General features: G+C 47.1%; 1 protein-coding gene across 2 annotated transcripts in view; it reads left to right on the top strand.

Annotated features, from left to right (window-relative positions):
- Mgat5 (alpha-1,6-mannosylglycoprotein 6-beta-N-acetylglucosaminyltransferase) overlaps positions 1-21,347 on the top strand; it is a 289,240-nt gene that overhangs the window by 180,425 nt on the left and 87,468 nt on the right. For both annotated transcript variants that reach the window (XM_028874926.2, XM_028874925.2), the window contains exons 9-11: positions 987-1,156; positions 5,172-5,306; positions 12,079-12,212. In XM_028874926.2, the coding sequence (XP_028730759.1) occupies positions 987-1,156; positions 5,172-5,306; positions 12,079-12,212 (439 nt within the window). The remainder of the gene's footprint in view (positions 1-986; positions 1,157-5,171; positions 5,307-12,078; positions 12,213-21,347) is intronic.

The raw sequence follows: 21,347 nt of genomic DNA, 5'->3' as shown, positions 1-21,347 counted from the left end.
GGAAGAACCCATAGTTTATTTTATCTTTGAGGAAAAGTGAAGTTCCTAGCTAGGCCATTGGAGAAGACTCCAAATAGCAATTAAGCAGAGTCCCTTGAGAACTAGCCTTTGATCTTTTAATGCTGTTTCCAATAGGTGGGATAAGTGGTTCTTGGGAAAATGGCTTATTAAGGTCTGAGACAGAAATGGCACTTGATGAGCTTAGAACATCTCCTCATACCCAACAACAGAAAAGCTACCGAAGGCTCTGGCCAGAGAAAGAAGGTACCAGCTACAACACACTCCCATGGCCAGACTGGGTCGGTTAGGATAGTCAGAGACCACAGTTCATTGAAACATATTAAGTATGCTTATTTCCATGGTTTTCTATTTTAAAACCAGACAAGCCTCGTGGATCGTAGTTAGAGTATGTTTAAGCGACAGGCTTGCTGGGCTGGAGAGAAAGCTCAGTTGATAAAGACCTTGCCACGCAGGCATATAACCTGAGTTCACTGCCCATATCCCACAGGAAAAAAGCCCAGTGTAGTGTACGTGCTTGTAATCCCAACACTGAAGAGACAAACACAGGAAGATCCCTGGAACTCGAAAGCCAGCCTGTCCAGTCTCCTCCATCTCCCCTGCACTGGGATTACACGCAGGCAGCGCCACACCCAGCTTTTGTATCTGGGCTCTAGGGATTTGAACTCAGGTCCTCGTGTTCGTTCATCAGGTTCTTTACTGACTGGACCAGCCAAATGTTCTATTTTTAAAAAATCAGAATAATCTTCTATAACTCACACTGATCGTTCTACCAAGGGCAGTTCATAGTGTATTTGTCTAAAACAGGGGGAGATTATTTCCTTCCTTGTTTTATACTTTCTAGAAAAATGACATACCCCATTCCGAGACTTCAGTGCTCTTTTAGAACTGGCTGATCGCGTTATGGTGTGCATGGACTTTGAACATGGCTCCAGAAATCAGTATGTTTTTCCTCTTCTGTTTTCCAGATCCTTGTCCACCTGGGGCTCCTGACCAAGGAATCTGGCTTCAAGATTGCGGAGACGGCATTCAGTGGTGGCCCTCTTGGTGAACTAGTTCAGTGGAGTGACTTAATTACATCTCTCTACCTACTGGGCCATGACATCCGGATCTCAGCTTCGCTGGCTGAGCTCAAGGAGTAAGGAGATTACTTTTTCAATTTGAAAATCAGAATACAAAAACGAAGTAGTAAACTCGTAAAGCCCCTCTATTAGCGTACAATTTCTTGTGGTGGAAAATGAGAGTGATAATTCGCTAAACAGGCGATAAGAAGATTATTCTTCGGGAGCTAAATACATACACTATGAAAAGGATAATATGTTTTCATTGGCTGCAGGCTCTGGGGCCTCATAAATGAATGCCAGGAAAACTCAAACTAAGGCATTTATTCTTTGCTATTCCAGGTGTTTCCAACATCTGCAGCGCAAGACTCTATTGACTTGCCTAATTCCCTGCATCTTGCCAAAATTCATACTACTCTCTGCTTACCATCAAGCTTTCTAAAGCTCAAAACAGGGCCAGTTCCTGTTTATAATTTAATATGAGTAAAATGGATTTCCCGAAAGCCCGGATCCAATCCTTTCTCAATTAGCTAACTTCCAGCTCAGTCTGTTCTCTTCCCTGACTCTTCTATCCCACTGAGGTTTGCATTCAGCTCTCGCCCCCTCTCAGTCCCTTTTCAGTGGATACAGCTGGCCAAACAGATGAACTGGGGTCCCCATAGTCCCCAGAAAACTGCCATCAGAGACGTCTAACCCAGCAAGCAAGCTGTCATGTAGCTGTGCCAGCCCTTGGGAGGACACTCTAGAGATGGTAGAGATGGCAGAGTGTAATGTACGCTCTACCCTGTTCCTACTGTATTATTGACACACCAAGCTTGTTGGTGGTATATTGAGTTGAAAGCCATCATGTCTGAAGATAATCTCAGCAGTCCTCTCATTGATTCCTAGATGCCGGGCACCGTGATAAAGGTTTGCTTATAGCAGGAATTATGCCAGCAATAGTGTTGATTGGGACTACTTTTATGTTGAGACTAGGTCTATGTAACCTAGGCCGGCCTCAAACTCAATATAGATAGTTGAAGATGACTTTGAATTGCTGATCTCTGCCTCTACCTCTCCAGGGCTGTGTACCTCTATGTCTAGTTTATATGGCAGGGGAAGTGGAACCCAGGGCTTTGTGCATGCCAGGCAGGCTCTGTTCCAGCTCAGCAACACCCAGTACTGATAGTAGCTATTTAATCTTATAGAGAGCCACTGACTATGTGTTTAATATTAAACACTTTGTGTTTTTAGTTTAGTTTAGTTTTTTTTTTTTTTTTTATGACTGTGTGTGTGAGCATGTGGGCATGTGTGCCTCAGTGTATGTAGAGGTCGGAGGACAGCTTTCAGGAAGTCAGTTTTCTCCTTCCGCTGTGGGTTCCAGGGACAGAAGGAAGCGGGAGTGCTACCGGAGGAAGCATCTCGGCAGCCGTATATTGTACTGTATTTAAACTTCAGGACCTGGAAGTAGATGCTTTCGCCATTTGTGTTTTAGAGCTGAGGAACCTGGGGCTCAGACTGCACATGAGCGGTCTGAGGTTTCAGGGGTAGCACATAGGGGTGTCTGGATCCTCGCCTGGAATCTGACTTCTTTGTTGCCTTCTTACAATGGTCCTCCCTTTCTCCTTCAGCATTAGGTGAACTTGAGGTCCTTTGTACCTCAAGCGATTCCCCTCTTCCTTTACCAGACTACCTCCTGTTGCCTTCCTGCTTGCTTTAAAATACGTGGAACACAAGACCTGTAAAGGCACGCGCTTTGCAGCCGCTCTGTCTGCCCTCGAGGACTGGGATTCAAAATGGGGCCTGCAAAGAGATGACCGACAGTTGTTACTCAGCTGCCGATCTTTTGACAATCACTACTGATACATTAAATAATAATCATGCTAATTACAGTTCTGTGGATGCTAATTGTGATGTGGATGATGCTAGAATGTTAAGTACAGGGTGTGCTGAAAATTGAGTCTCACCACTGTGTTCCTAGCACTTACACACAGTGCCTAGCATACTCTGGCTAGTGAAGGAACAAGAGAAGGAATGTGGGAGTGAGTGGGGAGGAGGCGGATGAACAAATGGAGGACCGTGAGGAGCCAGGCACAAGAACGGAACTTAGAAAAGATAGATGTGGTGTGACTATTGCAGAGACTCACTGGATGGCCAAGGGCAGGTCAATATTGACCTTTGTGAATACCAGGATGAGGACCACATGTGCTGTTTTTCTGGAAGTGGGGACCTTCGAGACAGGTCTCACGTAACCCAGGTTAGCCTCAAACTTGCTATATAGTCAAGGATGATCTTTCACTTCTGATCCTCCTGCCTCCACCTCCTGAGTGACTGCATGATAGGGACGCTCCACCCAGTTGGTGTGGTGCTGGGAAGGGGTCCCAGGGCTTCATACATCCTAGGCAGGCGCGCTGCCCACTGAGCCACACCCACAGCCCCTAGGGGTGCTTTATTTAAAATGAGCATTACAGAAGCAACACGGGAATGGTCCCCAATTCATTGCTGCTCCTTAGAATTGCTTGGGGGATTTTTTTTTTCATTTCATTTTCTCAAAGATTTGGGGATCCCCCTAAAATCCTGGAGCAGAACACTCCCCGAGTGATTCAGCATTTGAAAATGCCATGGCCTAAGTAGGTTGTGATGCTCTGTAGGTAGTTCCACTGTTCAGACAAGGTTGAGAACCAGTGCACAAGGTGGACCCCAGGTATAAGCCATAGTAGCGGCCCAGAGCCAGCCCTCTGCCTGTTTTTATCAACATTTGCTGATTGCAGGATGGGTCACACCCACTATTACTTGAACTCATGGCTACTTCCACCCTACAGTGGCCGAGTGGAATATGGAGCGTGCTTATTATCCAGTGTTTCATGGGAAGTTTTCCAGCTCTTTAGGAAAAATCGGTTCAATAGAGCTTGCCCTTTTTTTTCAGAAGCCCAGAAAGGAGCAGAAGGTGCCTGAAGCCGTGAATGTCCTTAGTAACTGTGGAGCAGTTTGTGGCCCCTGTCATTCAAAAGTGGGGTTTTTGTAAATGGTCAAGTCTTACTGTGGGATGTGCGCAGGGATGATGTCAAAGGTGATGACTGGTTTCTGGGTCCATGGCAGTTACACTTGGGACTTACTCTGACTCATCAAGTTCACATCGCAGTCACATGCGTTGTCAATCTATTAGCGTAAGGGCAGTTTGGGTGCCAGGGTAGAGAAGGGTGGGTCAGTGGCTGAAAGACTGGATGATGAGACGGTCTAAGCCACGGGGCCAGTTCTATCATGAGTCACTCAAGACAGTGCAGGACCGTGTAGGGAGTTACTGGAGCTGAGGGCCTGGGGACCGAAGGTGTTTAGGGACTACAGATGAAGATGAGAGAATGTCATAGTGTTTGTGTGACATGTGGGGACGTGTTCACCAGGCTCCAATGAAAGACCAGAGAAATCAAGTCCAGCTTAGTAAGCCAGTGAATTTACTGGGGTTACTTAACAGGACTGTGGATGATGTGGATGAATCTGGTTAGCCACATCACTAAAGAGCCCACCCCAGCAAGGGTAGCAACTCATTTAAAGCTGCATCTCTCAACCTCCCTGCATGACATGCAGGCAGATCTACTGACTGAATGATCTTCTCTCCTAAGCCATTGTTACTGCTTATATAACCTTGGGGAGGGTCCTTGTGAGTCTTGTGTTTCAGGATCTTCCTGGGACTTGTACGTCTCATTTACTTCCTGGACCTTGTAGGTTTTATTTCCTGCGTCTTACAGAGCCCCTTTCCAGGAGTGAATGTTTGAATTATTGAGGGAAATGTCTACATATCACTGTTTAATCCCCTCTCCCCACCCTGGAAGATGATGAGAGGGAAGATTCAAAGCGATGAATCTGGTTAGCTCTCCTGTCTGCTCCACAGTGGAGATGGGTAACATCGTTGCTGAACTTCACAGGTTGTGTTTATAATACACCAGCATCTAATTTCCTCCGGTCAGAATGGGGACTCTGTGGAGTTGAGGCAGGTGTGGAGCATCAGTCCATTATCTCTAGTGGGGACTTGAGGTGTGATTTGAACCTCTCACATTTGCCTGGTTTAGCGCTGCCAAGTTACTGATGTCTTTATCCTCGTTTGCTCCACTCCAGGATTATGAAGAAGGTTGTTGGAAATCGATCTGGCTGTCCTACAGTAGGAGACAGAATTGTTGAGCTTATTTATATCGATATTGTGGGACTTGCTCAATTTAAGAAAACTCTAGGACCATCCTGGGTTCATTACCAGTAAGTACTACATGCTAAGACCTTTTATTCCTCTAACAAGAATTGTATCTGTTTGTTTGTTTGTTTGTTTGTTTTTAAAGGCTGCTTAAATGTTACCTTTTGAACTCTATAGAGTGTATTTTCCATTCCTAATGAAATTCAGGTTGTGCCCACTGACTGCTTCCTGGGGCTGTTCATTATTTCTATTGATGTTCAGAGAATAGAGAACAGGTGTCCAGCTGGGCATAGTGGCACAGGCCTTTAATTCTAGCACTCAGGAGGCAGAGGCAGGCAGAGACCTGTGAGTTCGAGGCTAGCCTGGTCTACAGAGTGAGTTCCAGGACAGCCAGAGCTACAAAGTAAAACCCTTTCTTAAAAAAACAAAAAGAAAAGAAAAACAAAAGAAGAACAAAACAGATATCGAGCAACTTCCCCATTTATCTTCCCCAGGACCTAGCATTCTTCTCTCTGTGTACCTAAGAGGATCTCATGATTTAATCAAATAATGATTGTTCTTATTTATTTGTTTGTTTATTTATTGTGTGTGCATGCATTCATGTTTGTGTGAATGGGTGTGTGTGTATGCCACAGCATGTATGTGGTGGTCAGCGGACAGCTTTGGAGGGCTGGATTTCAGCTTGCCTGTGATGAGGCAGGGTCTCTTATGTTTCTGCAGCTGCACAGCTTACTTCGGGCTAACTGTCCCATTAGCCACAACAACTGATTTCCTCAGTGCTGGGCATAGGATGGAACCCAGGGCTTCGTTCATGCTAGACAAGCTACATCCCAGCACCCTTTCCATTTGTTTCTTCATTGTGACTAATGGGTAGAAACATTTTGGAGGTGGTCTTCTGTATTAATCTTGTCACTTTGACGAAATACTTGAGCAAGATAGCCTATAGGAAGAAAGTTTTATTTTGGCTCATGGTTTTGAAGGCTTCAGTCTATCATGGTTTGGGGAGGGGTAGGGGGATGACAATTTGGTAGGGTAGTGCATGTCATAGCAGTCAGGAAAAGGGGAGAGAGAGAGAGAGAGAGAGAGAGAGAGAGAGAGAGAGAGAGAGAATGCCTTGACTGCAAAATTTCTCTTTCTGCCTGGACCCCCAGCCCATAAGATAGTACCATCCACATTTAGGGTAGACCTTCCCCATAGTTAATCATCTCTGGAGATACATTCACAGACACACCTAGAGGTATGCTTGTCCAGTCTCCTTGGCATTTCTCCAATGTTCAAGCAAGTTGTCAATCAAGATGAACCATTACATACGCTAACTTATCTAATACAGAAATATCCTAAAGACCTTTATCTTTCCTGTTAGTTACATTTAGTATTTTTAACTTTAAAACCCCCAGATTAATTCACACTGGAAGTCCTTTCTAAATCAGACAAAAATTAGAAGTGAAAATACAAAGAATTTTCTCAAAAATTCAAGGTCTAGTCATGTCCATTGTCTTTAAAATTCTCTTTCAAACTTTACCCCCAACAGAAATGATTTTTCTCAATGAGCAGTTAAATATTTATAACAAAAAGACTGATGGAGTGGACACTGTATTAAGAGTCCAAGTATTCTGTGTTGACTGTGTTAACTGTGTTGAATGACTATATAACTAACTGTGTTGACCATATTGAATGACTTTGATGGCTATTGACTATGTTAACTGTGTTGAATGACTATATAACTAACTGTTGACTATATTGAATGACTTGGATGGCTGTTGACTGTGTTAACTGTGTTGAATGACTATATAACTAACTGTGTTGACCATATTGAATGACTTTGATGGCTGTTGACTGTGTTGACTGTGTTGAAAGATTGTTGACTACGATGACTGACTATGCTGAATGTGTTGACTGTGTTAAATGATTGTGTTGACTCGTGAATGATTGTGCTGACTGTTAACTGTGCTGGCTGTGTTGAATGGTTGTTGAATGACTATTGACTGTTGTATAGACTGTGCTGACTGTAGAATATGCTGACTTGGTTAACTGTTGATTGTGTTGACTATCGACTGTGCTTGGCTGACTGTTGATTGTACTGATTGTTTGGAATGACTACTATGTTGATTGACTATGATGATTGTATTAACTGTGTTGAGTATGCTGTTACTATAGTCTGTGTTATTTTCCTTTCCTTGGAATATTATCATTTTTATTTTTAGGAAAGTTTGGGCCAGGATAATGCTTTGTCCTTTCTGTTGTTTTTTTTCTTTTGATCATGTGTATATACATGTACATGTTCATGTACACATGTGTGTAGGTGTGCATGCATATGGAGGGCAGAGAACAACCTTGGGTGTCATTCTTCAGAAACAAATCTCCTATTTTTGAGACAGTCTCTCAGTGACGTGGAGCTGGCCGATAGGCGAGGCTGGCCGGCCAGTGAGCCCCAGGGATCCACTCACCTTCACTTCCAGCACTGGGTTTCCAAGCGTGCACCAGACACTGTGCACACTGTGCCGTCCATCTCTTCAGCTCCTTTGATATCATATTTTCCCTGTTACTGGTTTGGTGTTCTACTTCACAAATCACAAACCACCACTTACCTAGAAATAACTACTATCTTTCCCTTGGTTAATAAGCCATATTGTAAACACAACTTTTTTCTTAGTGATAGCCTTAAGGGAAGAAAGTCAGGATTGTTTCTTTCTGTCATTCTATGGATGGCAGACATCTGGAAAACGTGCAGAGAAAACTGGGCAACTCAGGCCTCCGTAGACTCTGGTGTCCTCGTTATTAAGAAGAGCTGTTTAGATGGAACAATATTCTCGGTGGTGGCGTTTGGGTCAATTAAGAAAGGCTATGTCGTTATTAAAATGGTCACTGTTGATTGGTATTTGAGGCTTGCTGTGTGAAAATGCTCCCCTCTGGGGGCTTATGGACGTGCATAATGTTTTTCTGTCTTTCTTTAGTGATGGTCTGAATTAGCAGTAAGCGGCAGGAGGTCTCTTGGCGCTTTAGCCCTTGGTCTTTGTTTTGTGGTAAAGCTACAGTTTCATCAAATGACAACCAGGCTTCCTAGAAATTTTTTTTTGCCAACCTCTTTGCCTTTAAATATGAAAAGTTGCATCTAGGGATAGAGTTCATTTGTATTCCACCTGCCTGTTGTGCAGGAAGCCTTGGAGTCAATCCCCAGCACCCAAAGACCGAGGTGTGATGGTGCTCCCCCGTAATCCCAGCACTCAGGAGGTAGAGACAGGAGGAGCAGCTCAGTCATCCTTGAGCACCTAGAGTGTTTGAAGGTAGCCTAGGTCACAGGAGACCCTATCCCAAAAAAATAAAAGGATAGAGGAGTACCGATAAGATGGCTGAGTGGGCAAAGTGTTTGTTGTGCGACTTGAGGACCTGAGTTTGGATTCCTGCATCTCCATAAAAGGCCCACATGATGGTGTGCATTTGCACTCCCAGCATGGGGAAGTGGAAACGGGAGGCTGCTGGAGCTCCCAGGCCAAATACTCTAGCCAACTCAGTGAGTTCTAAACTCCACGAGATACCTAGTCTCAGCAAATCAGATGGAGAGCTACTAAGGAACCTCTGGCCTACATACATGTATACGTGTATACACATAAACACACACACATTCGTGTACAACCACACATGTACTCATATATAGGGACATGCATAGACATGTACAACACGTAATACAGGCCCACAAAAGAAGCTGTCAGACTATGGTCATCTTACTTGATGGCAGGTGATGGGAACTGCATCCCACCTTGTGATTCCATCAGACCGTCCAGTGAGCAACAAGCCCCTTCCTTGACCATGGAAAAATACTTACAAATTCCTAAGAACTTAGGAAATCCGATTAAACACTTATTAAATGCTAACGTGCTACTAGTACTCTAGCATGCGCTATGGAACCCACAACCCTTCTGCCCCATAGCAGTCCTCTGCTGAGTGTGGAAGACGTGCAAGAATGGGAGACACAAATGGCTCACAGCGTGCCAGCTTCTACACCAGACTCCCAGCTGGAAAGTAGACTCTTTGCTTCTGAGCGTCTCTCACTGTAGTCTAGCGTCGCACAACAGAATGTTCCAGGAGTCGTGGCATGACTGTGAGGTGTCTGTTAGAGGCAGGCCAGCTGCTTCGGGCACTGGGGCAGATACACATTTCCATCGTTAGAAGGTTCCTGATATTTCAGATATGCAGAGGGCATCCAAGCAGGGCCATAAATGTTAACAACACAGCGCAGGGACGAGGTAGTTCCAAGATGGCGCCAAGGAGGACCGTGAACAGGAAGCCCCCGGTCTCCACCTCCCAAGTGTGTGGCTTCTGGGGGATGACAGCAGAGTTTGACCTCTGGCCTCCACATGTATGCATATCTGCATGTACACACACATACTTGCACACACATGAACATACACCCCCTCCCCCAAAGAGAGACCTGTCACTGTGCCAAGAGTAGCTCCTAGAAAGCCACGTAAGAATCCCAGTCAGGACCTTGTCCCGGGTGAGCTCACGGTTCACTCTGTGGCCATGGCCTTCCCTCCTTTTTGTCTTTTTCTTGTCTAGAAATTTCAGTTGACAGCCATGTTTCCTGGAGGATGTGATCTGGTGTTTGGACTTCAATGATTTTGTTTGCAGACTCTCACATCAGAGGGAAAATTGACAGAAATTTAGAATAGCTTCCCGGTAATAAGAAAAGGAAGAAAGAGAGAGAGAGAAAGAGTCCTTAAAAGGGTTGCCACCATCTGTCCTCATGGTGGGCTTTAATTTTCATTTACTTTGCTGTGTATTGGCCCAGGAGAAGTTGCTCAGCAGTGTACTGATAGAGGACAACAGCGGATAGACCCGTCCCCATTGGCCAACCCCCTCCCCCAGCTTAGTTTACAGTTTTGAAAATCATCAGCTAAATCAGCGCGACCGAGATCAAGAATGCCGGCTCTCTAATTCCTTTCTCCCAGTTGTCCTTTGTGGCCTCTCCACCCGTGCGTGGTCAGGATGCTTTCTCTGTAAAAGGCCAGCTTGTGAATAGCTTGCAACCGTGTATAGTCTCCGCTTCAGCCCTCTGCTGTGCCATAACAGTTTGAAGACTGCCACCAAGTTGCAGGCAGAGTGTCAACAGCAGAGTGTGGCCAGGTTCCAAGAAAACTTTATTTTTCCTTGTAGAAATGTGAACTTTATGGAAGTTTTCTCGGTCATGATTTTTAAAGTGGTTTGAGGACGTGAAACCTTGCTGGGGAAAGAGCTCAGTCAGTGAAGTGTTGTGCAGTGTCCCAGGACCTGAGTTCTAGTCCCAGAGCCCACCTGACAAAGCTGGGTGTGGTGGTACACACCAGCAACACCAGTGTGTGTGTGGGGGGAATGGGATTCGAGACAGGCAGATCCCTAGGGCTCCTGGCCGGCTAGCCTAGCCTATCTGGCAAATTCAGATTTGCCAAAAGAGATCTTGTCTCAAAAGAAGGCAAGGGAGATGTGCCTGGGTAAAGACAGCCCAAAATTGACCTCTGACCTACACACACACACACACACACACACACACACACACACACACACACGTATTTGTTCTCACCTATGCACAGATGCACATATACAAACATATATCCAAGTACACAGATAATACAAAACCAATTCTTAGCACACAGCTGCACCCAGATAGCTGGTGGACCAGGTTTGGCTCGGTGGAACAGACCAAAGGGACTCCCTTGTACTGCGTCAGCTCTGAGCTGGTCCAGCAATCAAGTCCTATTATATTATAGTTGGATATATAAAAGCTACCCCTGCCTAGTAAATGAGATTGAAGTCTGTTTTGTGTTACTACAACATAATACTGGAGCCAGACTTGTTTATTGTGAAACGGAGTCTATTTCTCATTGTTGGAAGCTAAAACGTCCAAGATGAGTGGCCCCCATCAGTGAGAGCCTTATCCTACTGTGCAGAGTTCTGTCTTGGGTCTCTAGCATCTTCTTTTAAAGCCACCTATGGCATCACGGGCCCACCATTCATCCCTAGTTAACCCCCAGAACCCTGCCTTCAAATATCATTAGCTTACCAATGTGAAGAGTGCCTTTCCAGTACAAAGCAGACACCTGCAGCTGTGTCCCGCACAAAGCAGACACCTGCAGCTGTGTCCGGCATGAAGCAGACACCTGCAGCTGTGTCCGGCACGAAGCAGACACCTGCAGCTGTGTCCGGCACGAAGCGGACACCTGCAGCTGTGTCCGGCACGAAGCGGGCGGACACCTGCAGCTGTGTCCGGCACGAAGCAGACACCTGCAGCTGTGTCCGGCACGAAGCAGACACCTGCAGCTGTGTCCGGCATGAAGCAGACACCTGCAGCTGTGTCCAGTGTGAAGCAGACACCTGCAGCTGTGTCCAGCACGAAGCAGACACCTGCAGCTCTATCATTTAGCATCCCCTAAACTCGAATGATCTAGCTGAGTGATGTAAAGGTTGACAGGGGCTGACAGCCCTGAAGTCCGCCCTAGGCTCTCGGCAGAATAAGAGCTGTAGAGGTAATGGTGCTTTGTTTCTTTCATCACATTGATTAGGCACCTACTGTATGCCCAGTCCTACCTGAGTGCTAAGTCCACTGCGGTGAATCCTGCAGGCCCCTTGCAGCGTTCACGGGTGTTCATTTCGCTGGTATTTGAGCCTCTCTCAGGGGTTAGCCAGTTCTGTCTGCTGGGGTGGCCAAGGCCTTCTTTGCGAAATGAACAAGGGAGAAAATAGGACCTATGCTTCTTTCCAGTGGCAATTTTACTTTCAAGCATTTGTCTGTCTGCTTTTCTCTCTCCAACTGCGGCATCTAGCATCAAGGTTATGGTTTGACACACAGCACTTTCCTTGCAGGTGCATGCTCCGAGTGCTAGATTCCTTTGGAACAGAACCTGAGTTCAATCATGCAAGTTATGCCCAGTCGAAAGGCCACAAGACCCCCTGGGGAAAATGGAATCTGAATCCGCAGCAGTTTTACACCATGTTCCGTGAGTATTCATGTGTGGTCTTTGCCTTTCAGCAAGCTACTGAAAATAGGTGTGAAGGTTTACAAGGCAGCCATCAATCTGGGGTTGTGATTTTCAGACCCTAGGCTGAAAAAGTATGGACCATTAAACTTTTTTCTTGGGAACAATTGGATCCTTTTTTTCTGTAATTGGAACTGAAAGCACACCTCAACACTGTGTGAAGAGCCTTAGAAATGTCCTGGAATAAAGTGTTCAATACACATCACTAGTGGAAGCCTCATGGGAAAAGCCTGCAGATTACCTTTGAATGAGCAGTCACTGGGCATGTCCCAGTACCATGTCCTACAGAGGAATGAGGTCTTCCATGTCAGCCCATTAATTCAATCTTAATTATTTAAGTGTGCAGCTTCCCCACCACCACCATTATTTTTTTTTTTAAGATTTTTTTATTTATTATGTGTACAGTATTCTGCCGGCATGGATGCCTGCAGGCCAGAAGAGGGCACCAGATCTCATTACAGGTGGTTCTGAGCCACCATGTGGTTGCTGGGAACTGAACTCGGGACCTCTGGAAGAGCAGCCAGTGCTCTTAACCGCTGAGCCATCTCTCCGGCCCCCAAGCATGAAGCTTTTAAAAGAAAAAATAATCTCCGAGCAGGGAGATGGCTCAGTGGGTAAAGCTTGTGCTGTGTAAGCTGGAGGACCCGAGTTCTGGTCTCCAGAACCCACGTGAATGCCAGGTAAGAGTAGAGGCATGCCTGCGATCCCAGCCCTCCGGTGGGTAGAGCTGGGGCTCCCACAGCAAGCTGCCTAGCCAGAGGCACCAAGTCAGTGAGCTTTGGAGTAGACACATGGGAGACTGCCTCACTATGGAAAGTCGGGATCTAAAGAAGATACCTGATGTAAACCTCTTGCCTCCACGTGCACAGCATACACACACACACACATATACAGATGTGTACATATACCCCCACATATGAATACACGTGCATACCACACCCATACGTGCCTTTTCTGAATTAGAACTGCTTTAAGCGCAGTTTCATACTTGGCTGGCTGCTTAACTCCTGGTATCAGACTGTTTTACCGCCTCTTGCCGCCCTGGCTGGTGTTTGGATGTTGTTCAGTAAAGCTTATGCAGTGAGGGCTTTTTCTGTATGGTCCAGAGAATCACCTCCAAGAGCTGCAGCTTTAGTGTCAAATGGGTGACTTTACTGAGCAAGTTTCGGGCAAAAGTAGAAAGCAGGTCACAAAACATTATCGACTTACGACATCCAACAGACAACTCGAGGAGCCCAATAGAGCAGGCGGATCTTGACGTCATCAAGGTGGGCCAGCCACCTTAGGTACCTCAGGGTCAGGTCGGGAATCAGCTGAAGGAGAAGCAGTTTGCTGGGGTCTCCACTGAGCGCCTCTCCACTGATGAGCTTCCAGTTCCCCCCTGAGACGTGTTTATCCAGGGAACAGACGGTAACATTGGCCGGAAAGGGTTTCTTCCTCTCGCTCTTCTCAAGGGCACGACACCGGGTTGTTTTGCCATTCTCCTTTCTCGTCACAGAGTCAGGGGGCAGCTTCTCCTCACACAAGGAGGCTTGCAGAACACCTTGAGACAGAGGTGCTTGGGCCTCGCTTCCAGAGCCGACTTCTCTGTGTGCTCAAACACTTCATGACGGTTAACCGACATGATGGACGCTACGGAGCTCACGCTGACCGATACACTCACTGGCCGTCCTGCTGGGCTCTGAGACGTCTCCATGATGGCCCTTTCCTGGCATCGTTCCTGGCATCGCTGTTTCTTTCTTTTGCTCTCCATTTCCCTGGTTTTGCCTTACTTCTGATTAGCCAAGGACATCGAAACCAAATACCAAACTAGACAGCATTTGTGCCAAAGTTAATTTATGATTAAGTCCCCACCCCCCACAAGGAGGGAAGTTTCTATGTGGAAACAAAAGGCCACGTGAATGAAACTGTGTCTTGGAAGGCTACAGGCAGAGAAGACCCCCTTTCCAAAGGCAGCAGCATGATTTCATCCAGGTCCTATGCTGCAGTGAATTTCTGAAACATCGGTCTATTTGCTTGGCTGATAAAGTCAGCTATATAGAGATGCATGCATTCTCGTTCCCCCTCATGACTACCCCTTGCATCTTATGTTCCTGCCCAGAGATGACCCTTTGCTCGGTCCCTAAATGTCTCAGTGAATACATTAGGCTAATAATCCTGGGGCCTTAGGTCTGGGCCAAAAAGCATTAAGAAGGGTGGTATATAGCTGGTGGGGTAGCAGTTTTAAAAACCAACTCACAGTATGGCCTGGAGAGATGGCTCAGCTCGTAGAGTGCTTGTGAAGACCTGAGTCGGCTCTCTAGGACCCATGGGAAAAGCCATGTGACTGTGTAGAATTGTAATCCCAGTGTCGGGGAGGAGGAGACAGATAGACCCTGGGAGATCACTGGCCAGTCATCCCAGCCTACTTGATCTCCAAAAAAAAAAAAAAAGTACATGGCACCTAAGGAATGATGCCAGAGATTGTTCCTTGACCTCTGCACGCCCCCACCCACCCACCCACACACACAGAGGGAGAGAGAGTGTGTGTGTTACCTGTTTAAATGTTCTTTTGAGCTCAGAGAGTTTGGTGAGAGCATGCTGTGTGTATGATAGACATTATTATTATTGGACTTCTAGCGCCCTGTTATTGCCACCTGTCCCAGGAGCACAGTTCAGGGAACAAACTAATATTTGGCACACCAGGTAACAGATGGCTGTCAGCATGGCGAGGCGTGATTAGAGTCTGCCTGGGGTTTGACTTTGCTATGAAATCCTGAGCCTGGGAAGAAGTGCCAGCCACTAAACTAAGCTGTGACCCGTGTTGGGACAAGTTAGGTAAAACTTGTGCTTTCGTGCACTTTCCAACCATGCCGGCAGTGGCTTGTATCCTGCGTCAGAGAGGAGAGGCCGTTTTCTTCTGTAGAAGGGGGGATTCAACACCCTGCAGACCCGCTTCAATTCTGTGCATGGAGGCTTTCAGAAGTATGCGTTCCTTCAAGTGAAAGAAAGGCTCTGTTTAGAATGTAATGAAAGCCAGAGACAGAACGTACTTTCTCTTAACCTGGCAGAGGGACACGGTTCCTGGATTCAGCAGACATCGGAGGGAAAGTTGACACACTTGAATGCCTTTTAAGAAAGGAACCCGCAGAGCACAACATGGCCAACCACCCATGACACTGAAAGCAAACAGTGGAGTAGGAAATGTTTACATGGTTATTTGAGACTGTTAGAGGAATGTGGAGGAGCCAGACACCTCTGTCCACAAGAAAGGCCTATTTACAACACTGATGTGAAGACCTCAGGTGATCTTCAGCTGGAAAAGGATATCCGTGATCTCATAAAAATGAAACATTGGGCTTGGAGCTGGCTCTGTTGATAAAGTATTTGCCATCCAAGCCTGAGGACGTGAGTTTGATCCCCATAACACAAGGAAAAAGCTGGGCATGTTGGCACAGGCATGTGATCTCAGTGCTTGGGAGGCAGAGAAAAACGTGTCCCTGGGCCTTGCCAGCCAACTTCGCTACCTCAGATTCAGGTCAGTGAAGATACCCTGCCTCCAGAAAACAAGGTGTATGGTACCTGAGGGGTGACATTGCAGGTTCCCTTCTGACTTCCATACGTATATCCACATAACGCACGCACGCACGCACGCACCATGCACACCACACCACACCACACCACACCACACCACACCACACACACACCACACACAAATTAAATGTTTTCCATTTTGAAAAGAACCAAACGTTGAGCCAGCCTGATGAGGGTTATGAGTATGCAAGCCTTTCAGACCGACTTTCCCCAAACATCTTTTTCCATATAACAGAGCCTCCTAGAATAAGTCAGATTGCAGAAGTGAGGTAGGGTAGGCAAGGGAGACAGGAAGGACCACAGAGGTGGTGTCGGGAGTTAATAAGATCCCCAGACAGCATCAAAGAACACTGGCGGCCGTGGATGAAAACCAAACAAATGAACAGTAGTCAGTTGGACTAGGGGTGTAGCTCAGTCAGTAGATGCTTGGCTAGCATGCACAACACTGTAGGTTCAATCCCTGGCACCACATAAACTGGGCATGGTGGTGCACACCTGTAATCTCAGCATGTAGGAGGTGTAAGCAGGAGGATGAAATGGGCAAAATCATTTGGCTGCCTAGCAAGTTCAAGGCTAGCATGAGATACATGAGACCCTGCCTTAAAGGAAGAAAGAAAAAGGTCGTTGATGAGTCCAGATATGATGATATGCCAAGCAAGAAAATGTAGTGGGTCACCTTCGCAAGTTGCTAGGATACCAACTCATTACTCAGAATAATAAAGGGGGAAGAGCCCAGCTTTGATCTTCCTGCCTTTCTAGCACAAATTATATTCGAAGATAATCAAACGGTTGATGACAAGAAACTGTTAATAATAGAGAAAGCAGAGCTGCAAATGTAGGCAGAGTGAAGGATTAGGGAGTGAATATCTTCAAACCCCTGATGAGATTGCAGATCCAGTGATCATCAGCCACCGCCGAACCCATCAGGTAACAAGTTGATGGAGAACTTTCCATGGCCGGGACTATCTTCAGCACAGGAAATGTGGAAAGAAGTTGCAGAATGAGGTATTGTGAGACATTCATCATTTCAAAACAAGCCGAGGCTGGTGACTTTGCCGTGGACAACAGTGTCTGTACCTCACTAGCCAGACCCAGCCCTCGGTGACCTCCAGTACCCTGGTCAAGAGGTTCCCTCCGTCCCAATGTGACAAGACCATGTATCTCAGAGATCCACCTGCCTCTGCCTCCTGAGTACTAGGATTGAAGGTGTCCGCCGCCGCCGCCGCCGCTGCCACCACCACCACCACCACCACCACCTGGCTAGCCCATGATCAGGAGTCTTTTTCAGATGCTCTCTACCTCATGCACTGAGGCCGGGTCTCTCCACCTTCCGTTCACATAGGGTCCTGGAATCTGTGCTCTGGTCCTCGTGTTCATGCACTTTACCCACAAGGCCATCTGCTCAGCCCCACCCATCATTATCTGTACTTCACAAACCATGCTCCTTTTGAAGCTTCCACACTATCCGTATTTCCAGTGCTGGTCAAGCAGCTATTTAAATAGCCACTCTATGCTCTGTGTTTGGGGGATGTTGTTTCATTCTCTCTAGGTGTCTGGATTTGCTCCAGTCGAGGCATCCTTTCAAGGTTAGCCTGTAGTCTACTGCAGATGCGCTTACTTGCTGTAAACTCCTGAAGGCAATCCCTTTTCTTACTTCTCACGTCTCAAACAAGGTGTGTTATACCTTTGTAAACAAAGAAAAAACACAATTTACCCACACAGAGTGCAATAGAGAAGGCATTTGATGGGACCACCTAAGACAGAAAAAGAGAGCCCCAGAATTGATGACTGGCACTGTTTCTCAGCCCTTGTTTGGATAGCTCTAATTAGCTCACAGCACCCCCGTTCACAGTTTCCTCGGGCTCCTGTAACGATGCTGCCCAGGGTAGAAAGACCGGTCTATCTAATTGACTCCCCCCACCCCCATCTTTCCATGGAGACGACCGCTTAAAGTCGCAATAGCAGCAACGCTGAGACACCCCCACCCCGCCTCAGGCAAGCCTCAGCTCAGACCTGATTTCCCTAGCCTGCAAACATCTCTGTGGCCTTTGAAGCCGCTTCTCCGTGCCGCCAGGGTCGCCACCACTGCCTCGGAGCCCTTCCTCGTTCCCTAAGCAAAGTCCGATGTGCGGATTTCTTGTTTGTGTGTGGAGTCACTGCCGTGGCTTAGATGTGAACCGGTCCAGCATCCTAGGAGTCTCCGGCCACAGGGGAACCTGGCCTCAGCTCTCACTGCCCTCTGACCTCCCTCGGGTGTTTCCAACTATGCCGGGCACATTTCCACCCCAGGACCTTGGCAGAGACTGTTACATTTTCTGGAATATTCTTCCCCGAGTTAGACTCCACCACCAATTCTTTCTGAAGAGCGTCTATCCTTGGCGTTCGAAGAGATCTCAAGCCACTTGGATGCTTACAGTCACTGTTACTCATCGATCTCCTCGCTCTGGGCTTCTGCCAGGGTTAGGGACTCACAGGCACCACATGATCAGAAAGAGACTGGAGAAGACGGGGCAGAACTTAGCCTGACGATAATGAGCCGGTTCTCTTCCCTCTGCGAACATGTCAGCATTCACTGCAGATGGGCGCCTGCATGCAGTTTTACTCCAAGGACAATCAGAGGGGCCATTTTTCCATGCAAACTGCCCTTTTCATCTTTAAGTTAAAAGGCTTTTGCTTCTGGACAGACCTGCGAGTCAGAGTAGCCTCGAGGCTCTTTGCTCTGAGGATCAGCCCTCGGGAGGCTTCTCTTCCCGAGTTCATTCCCTCCTGAAGTGCTTTTGGACACTGGGACAGTTCACTGGGGTGTGCATCTGTGGACAGCTCAGACACTCATGTTTCTGGCTCCACTGCACATTACAGCTTCCCTAGTCTGTGCCCAGCCTCCTCTCTCCACGAGCCAAGCATCATAACCATTTAAGAACATCAGTTCAGGTAAAAATTTGAAAAACATAGCCACGATCTATGTGCAGCTTTAAAATCCAGATTATGGGCTGGTGAAGTGGCTCAGTGAGCAGGTCAAGAGCCTGCTGTACAAGCAGAAGGGCCTGAGTTCTATCCCTAGAGATGGCGGTAAAGTGCCACACATAGCTGGGCAGTGATGGTACACACCTTTGATCCCTGCACTCGGGGGCAGAGGCAGGTGGATCTCTGTGAGTTCGAGGCCAGACTGGTCTACAGAGTGAGTTCCAGGACATTCAGGGCTGTTACATAGAGAAACCCTGTCTGGTGGTAGTGGGAGGGGAGCCCCCCCCCCTCAGCATGCAAGGTGGTGTGCACTTATAATCCCAGTGCTGGAAGAGCAGAGACCGGAGGGCCCTGGAGCTTACTGGCCAGCCAGACTGCCCTGCTTGGTGAACTCTGAGAGACCTTGTCTCAGAAAACAAATTGGGGGCTGGAGAGGTGGCTCGGGAGTTAGAAACACTTGCCGCTCCTGCGGAGGAACCTGGTTTAGTTTTCAGCAGCCATATGACGGCTCACAGCTGCCTTTAACTCCTGACCTAGGGGATCTAACACCCTCTTCCTGCTTCCAAGGGCACCAGAACCACATGTGCTGCCCATATATATGTGGAGGCCAACGCTCATGTGCGTAAAAATAATAAATACGTCTTTTCTTTTAAAACTGTACATGCAGCCTGAGAAATGATAGCCAAGGGCATCCTCTGGTGTATACACACACACACACACACACACACACACACACACACACACACACACACACGGGCACTTGCACATAGATGCATGTATAGCTACAAAATCCTGAGTGTATTATATGTACACACACATACACAACCAGAGTAAATGTAACAAGGATCCACTTTAGTTTGAAGCTAAAAACTATCCATAGGCCTGGAGGGTAAAGAAAGTCCAACCAGTGGTGGGTATTGTTAGGTGATAAAGCTTATAGGTAACTTACAAGTTTTACACTGAGGACATGTATCTGTTGTAACAGGAACAGCAATGACAGCATTTATAATTAGGGGAAAGAAAAACTTCTTTATTGGCAAAAATCAATGTGGCCTGAGCCCTGAAAGGTAGAGAGGAGAGAGGTAGTTATGATCTTGAGAAGTTCACACCCCTGGGACCCGGTGACTAGCTGGCTATGAAGGCTGAGGAGCCAGCCCAGGCTGGCTCTTGGGGTTATGGCTTTGGCAATGGGTAGTGCGAGTGTAACTCATAATTCTCAGAGGTGTTTAAAAGATTTACCAGGAGAAAAATAGGCCTTGGAGATTTGTGCGATTGAAAGCAGAGTCGGTTTCACTTGCTAAGAATTTTTAATTCATTTTTAAAGAAGACAGGAGGGGCTGGGTGTCGCTCCTTTGGTAGAGTACTTGAGTAGCATGCATGAAGTCCTGGGTTCCATCCCCAACACAGCACAGATTGGGCATGGTGGTATACTCTCGTCATCCCAGCACTCTGGAGGTGGAGGCAGGAGCATCAGAAGTTCAGGTCATCTTCAGCTACATAGTGAGTTCAAGGCCAGTCTGGGCTACATGAGACCATGTCTCAAAATGCAAAAAGTGGATTGTAGTCACAAACACACATGACGAAACCGCAGTGATGAGGTCTATCCATGCACAGTCGTGTCTAATGTACATATGCGTATATCTTCCCGTGTGTGCTCTAGACTGTGGTAGAACCTGACTGTGCTCTGAAAGCATGGTTCACTGCCGTTGTTCGCAGGGTACAGGTACAGGTAGACTGTAACGCTGTCTGTTAGAATTCTAGCTCTGAATCCCAGGCCTGCTCCTCCCAGCCTGTAGACTGCCGAGGTCTCCCTGTGGCCTCATCTGTGGCAGAGTCGGGTGGTGATAAAATGAAAGAGTTGCTGTCACGTGCTCTGGTCAACGTTTTTCTTCTTTCTGGGACAAATACCTGACCAAAGCAAGTTAAGGGAGGAGGGCTTTGTTCTCTGTGTGTGTGTGTGTGTGTGTGTGTGTGTGTGTGTGTGTGTGTGTGTGCATGGGGTGGGGGGGATGTGTGTATATGTATGTATATCTGTGTGTGTATGTGTGTATTTATGTGTGTGAGTGTGTGTATGTGTGTGTGTGCATGTTGTGTGTGTATGTGTGTGCATACATGGTGTATGTGTGTATATTTGTGTATATGTGTGTGCATGGTGTGGGGGGATGTATGTGTATGTATGTATATCTGTGTGTGTGTATGTGTGCGCGTGCATTGTGTATGTGTGTATATTTGTGTCCATGTGTGTGCATGGTATGGGGGGATATGTGTGTATGTGTGTGTGTGTGTGTGTGTGTGTGTTCTGGGGTTTACAGTCCATCAAGAGGGGGAAGGCATGGCAGCAGGAGCCCGAGGCAGCCCCTCACACAGCATCCAGTCAGGAAGCAGAGAGATGGATATTGGTGCTCAGCTCACTTTCTCCTTTTTATTCAGTCCAGGACCCCAGCCCATAGGATGGCACCACCCACATTTAGGGAGGGTCTTCCCTCCTCACCTTCCCCAATCTAGAAACCCCGTCACAGACTTGCCCGGAGGCTGGTCTCGGAGGTGGCCGGAGCTCCC

The sequence above is a fragment of the Peromyscus leucopus genome, chromosome 15 (genome assembly GCF_004664715.2).
Source record: "Peromyscus leucopus breed LL Stock chromosome 15, UCI_PerLeu_2.1, whole genome shotgun sequence".
Classification (NCBI taxonomy): Eukaryota; Metazoa; Chordata; class Mammalia; order Rodentia; family Cricetidae; genus Peromyscus; species Peromyscus leucopus.
This window is presented reverse-complemented; position numbering and strand designations above follow the sequence as displayed.